The sequence below is a fragment of the Thermobia domestica genome, chromosome 7 (genome assembly GCF_964235325.1).
Source record: "Thermobia domestica chromosome 7, izTheDome1.hap1.1, whole genome shotgun sequence".
Taxonomy (NCBI): Eukaryota; Metazoa; Arthropoda; class Insecta; order Zygentoma; family Lepismatidae; genus Thermobia; species Thermobia domestica.
In genome coordinates, this window is record NC_137460.1 from 26060347 (window position 1) to 26063109 (window position 2763).

At 36.6% G+C, this 2763-nt stretch overlaps 1 protein-coding gene across 1 annotated transcript; it reads right to left on the reverse strand.

The window, feature by feature from the left end:
• Nucleotides 1–524: 524 nt before the first annotated feature.
• Nucleotides 525–1151, reverse strand: LOC145689124 (uncharacterized). Its single transcript, XM_081763255.1, has one exon. It carries the CDS (start codon nucleotides 1149–1151, stop codon nucleotides 525–527), a length of 627 nt encoding a protein of 208 aa, XP_081619381.1.
• Between the last annotated feature and the right edge of the window lie 1612 nt (nucleotides 1152–2763).

Genomic DNA, 2763 nt, shown 5'->3' on the forward strand with positions numbered 1-2763 from the left:
GATTCAATATTTGTAATATGAATGAACTGACTAAATTTGGTTTCAATCCATTCGCTTTTAGCGAAGTTACTGTATCCACTATATACAAGAAATGGATTCTGCTATTATAGAAATAGATGGACGTCGTGAGATCTTCGCAATAGGTATATTAAAAATCCCATACAAGCTTATTACAAACCAGAAATTATCATGGGGTCGTTGGTAAGAGGATGTGATAAAATGGGAGTCGCAATAGAAATTATGTTGAGAACCACTGTTCCAACTGTATATGAATTCTACAAGAGCGAATGTTATCAAACATATTACAAAATAAAAATTTGCATAGTAAATTGGGCAAACTATTTTTAAATAGGGGATTCTGTAAACACGCGGGATTATGTATTCGCCCGTTCGTGAATACAAATATTTTGAACAAGAAAAAAATTCAATTGAACAATAATCAGCCACAAATATTATAAGGTGCATGATCTACGAAAATAAGAGAATATTAAAAAGTATGGAATACTGTCTTACCTTGGAAAGTGCTACTCCTGATCTAAGTCAGAATCGTCTGTTGACGAATCTGTTATTTCCACTAAAACTCTGCTTGAGTTATTGAAAACCGACTGAAGATCTCTGTGACTGTCTTCAATATCCTCCACGTGTCTTATGTAATTTTTCCAATTGTCAACACTAATTCTGCTGAACGCACTATTTAATAAAGACACTAGTTTCGGTAGGGATTCACCTTTCAAATTTTGGGATGCTACCGTCCGTTTTAATTGCGACCACACCATTTCAATTGGATTCAATATGCAATGATATGGAGGTAATCTTAAAACAACATGCCCATATGATGCTGCAAGGTCGTCTATTGCGTACCTTTTTCTTCTTTTGTTCGCAGGCAGTTGTTCATCAATAATTTGGAGAAGAACAGGTATTATCGGGACCGGACTAGGTATGGCGATATTGTGGATTCGCATATAATTAAGAATATTTTCTTTTCTCCACGATGTATTAGGTTTTGGATTAACTACACGGCTATGGTAAGGGGCATTATCCAAAACTATAACTGATGGCTCCTCTAAGCGTTTCAGTATGGAGTTTTCAAACCAATTCTCGAAAATTTCTGCGTTTATTGTCCCATGATAATCGGCAGGAGCATCAGACATTTTCTTGTGTGTTATAAATAAAGCACTATCCAATTGTCAGAGTCGTCGGACCAATTTTTCATTTGGCACGTGTTGCTATCGTACCAAGTTTCATCTAGGTACACGTCAGAGTATCCCGCGGAACGGTAAGCCTTAATTTCTTCGAGATAACGGTATCTCCAAGCAATAACTTCATTGGACTCACATTTCGCGCTTTTTCTAGACACTGATTTATATGAAAACCCCATACTATGCAATAGACGACGTAATGTTCTAATCGAATATGGAAATTCATAGTTAGTCCCGGATGTCTTCTCACACATAACTCGAGACAGCGTTCTTGCAGTAGGTGACACTCCTTTCTTATAGCACTCATATACCGTACGTCGCAGCAAATCGCGAGTAAAATCATCTATTTTGCCGAAAGGTAACTGCTTTCTGTTCACGTGTCGTTTTGTTGGCGTTCGATAAACACTGGGATCTGGAATTTGTAAAATATTTTTTATCGTTGTGAGTCCAATCCGCGTAGCATCCGCTGTTAGTTTCATAACATTTTTGCTGGGTAAAACTCCACCTTTTCGAATAACTTCACGCAAAAACTTTTGTACATTTCGCACTATAAGGACGCTTTGCTTCCTCAGCTTTGCTCCACTTCCAAGTACACGATCCTCCTTTCTGTTACTTGGACTTCTCTGGCCAGAAGGATCAGGTTGCGGATCATTTGGTACCGCAGAACTACTTATCCACGGCCGAAAGAAATTGGACATTTTCACTCAGCGAGAAAATACTAAGACACCAGCACACTACAATCACTTGGAACAAAGTGTCGAGGGAAACTAGAGAACTCAAATTTACCAACTGACAACTATTGGCAATATTGGTGGCCATAAACAGTAAATACAAGCGTAGTATAAGAAACTAACAAGTAAGTTTATAGAGAAAACATTCTATGCTAAGATTTTCCCTTCCTTCTATTCGTTTCTTTAAGTTTCAAAACAGTAGAAAAAAACTGTTTTAACTTTTTTTTTATATATGTTACTGCTCATTCATAGGTGAAGAAGACCTAAGTCAAAACTGTCTTTCTTTTTTTTTTTCTTTCCATTATAAACTTCAAAAAATTGATGTATTTACAAGGATGTGATTCATTTTATTATGGTTTGCAAAATCAGGAAAACTGTAAAACTCAAGAGGAAAAAAAAAGGAATAACCCTACTGCCTGCCTTAAGTTGTAAATTATAGCACCAAAAGTAAAGTTTCTTGCAGGAATTGAGAATAAATATTTACCCTTTTAAAGGCATTTATACACTTCGCTTTTCCTTTTTTTAAATGTCATTCTGAAGGAAAGAGGATCCTTTTTTTAAAAAGTGAGACCTTCGTTAGTTCATTTTTTCGTGTAGATCTTTTATGGGCAATACATAAATATGTCACTTCACCCAAAACTTTCGAATAAAAACATTATGCAAGTTGGTGTGTAGGGTAAACTGAAAAATCACTTCGTACTTTTGCTGTCCTCACATAACAATCTGGACTGAAAACCTTAAAACAGGGAGGAACAAGGTCATTCAGAAATCTGGCAGCACTGACTGCTTCGAGAACCCCAGTGAAGTTTGCGGTTGCTAAGCTACAGGGGGTA

Bases quoted from the DNA above. Each gene is read 5' to 3' on its own strand.
- LOC145689124 (XM_081763255.1), bottom strand. From the start codon at position 1,151: ATGTCTGATGCTCCTGCCGATTATCATGGGACAATAAACGCAGAAATT.